This window comes from Sinocyclocheilus rhinocerous, unplaced genomic scaffold (assembly GCF_001515625.1).
Source record: "Sinocyclocheilus rhinocerous isolate Xijiao unplaced genomic scaffold, SAMN03320098_v1.1 scaffold9868, whole genome shotgun sequence".
NCBI classification, from domain to species: domain Eukaryota; kingdom Metazoa; phylum Chordata; class Actinopteri; order Cypriniformes; family Cyprinidae; genus Sinocyclocheilus; species Sinocyclocheilus rhinocerous.
This window is the reverse complement of record NW_015636525.1, coordinates 1-1484: the sequence shown is the minus strand read 5'-3', so window position 1 is coordinate 1484 and position 1484 is coordinate 1. Positions and strand designations below refer to the sequence as shown.

The 1484-nt window shown below is 49.0% G+C and overlaps 1 protein-coding gene across 1 annotated transcript in view; it reads left to right on the top strand.

Moving 5' to 3' along the window:
- Nucleotides 1-952, top strand: part of LOC107747785 (E3 ubiquitin/ISG15 ligase TRIM25-like) — a 2079-nt gene extending 1127 nt beyond the window's left edge. Inside the window, exon 2 of the mRNA XM_016562375.1 lies at nucleotides 201-952. Coding sequence (XP_016417861.1) covers nucleotides 201-952 — 752 coding nt within the window. The remainder of the gene's footprint in view (nucleotides 1-200) is intronic.
- Nucleotides 953-1484: the final 532 nt, after the last annotated feature.

Genomic DNA, 1484 nt, shown 5'->3' with positions numbered 1-1484 from the left:
CAATTGTTTGTTTGTGTGTTTATTTATTTTTGACAATTATATTAATACGAAAAGAAGCAGAATGTGAATTTAGAAAGACATGATGTCCTCTTTGGGTTAAACTAGTCCAACTTTGGCAAATTCTTCAGGCTGCTTGGGTAGGAAGCAAACTGTGTTGTTAAAAGTAACTTTAGAGTTCTGCTATCTGTTGCGGTCCACAGGTCTACTGATCATGGCGACGTCTGCTGAAGACCACAGCGTTCTCGAGGAGGAGCTGACGTGTCCAGTGTGTCTGGATCTTTACCGTGACCCGCACCTGCTGCCCTGCGGCCATAACTTCTGCCTGCCGTGCCTGCGCAGACTCAAGAGCCGCTCGGACCACGGCCGTCTGCGATGTCCCGAGTGCCGGCAGAGTCACCGCAGCTCCGCCAACTGGCAGAAGAACTTCAAACTGGCCAACATCGCTGACGGTTTCCGCCGTCGTGGCCAATCAGAGCGCTCCACCCAGAGCCGGAGCGACGCGTCTCGCAGAGCCGCCCAGGTTCGCTGCGATTACTGTCCCGAGGACGCCAGCGAGGACGGGGAGGGTCCGGCGGCGGTTAAAACCTGCCTGAAGTGTGAAGTGTCCATGTGCCCGAAGCACGTCCAGCCTCATCTGGAGCTGCCGGCGTTCAGAGAGCATCCGCTGGTGGAGCCGCTCGGTGACATGAGGAAGAGGAAGTGTTTGGAGCACGACGAGATGTTCCGGTACTATTGCCTGGATGAGCGCTTGTTCCTCTGCAACGCCTGCACCATAGAGGGAACGCACTCTGGACACTCCATCAAAACACTGAAGAACGCCATGAAGGACTTCAAGGTAGGTCCGCTGTGTCCAGGCCCTTTCACTCTTCTCACATCGGTACACACTTATACCTCAGAATATGGTTTCGGTAATCAGATCCCAAAGTGCTTTGAACCTCTTTACACCATTTAGTGTTTTGCAATTATGATCAGACACAATGATTGTTCATACCAGTGGAGTCTCCGGTTGTGTTCCTAGTGATGGCCACTTTCGAAACACTACTTCATGAAGCTTCGAAACCTTTTCAAATCTTTTATTTCGAATCACTGGTTCGAAGCGCCTATAAAACTGCCAAAGTCACGTGACTTCAGTAAACAAGGCTTTGTTTCGTCACAACTGAATCATGCTGATTCTCTGAGATCGGATTTGTAAAAACAGTTTTTAAGCAGTTTGGTCTGAGTTTCTGTTGCATTTACACTATTCTGACCAGCAGGCGTCACTGGTGCCTTGATCGCTTAAGAGCAGTGAATCGTTTCGTGAAGAAATTGGTCCAATTGATTCAAAGCTTTGAAAAGCTTTGTTTATTCCATCACTACTGCGTTTCACTTCACTTTTTTTCTGCCCTTCTCTCTGTCTTGTTGATTTGGATGTATGCCATTGATTACGCTGGACAAGTGCCCTCTCAACCCTCTACATTGCGAGTAAATCACTCGCATATGCGACT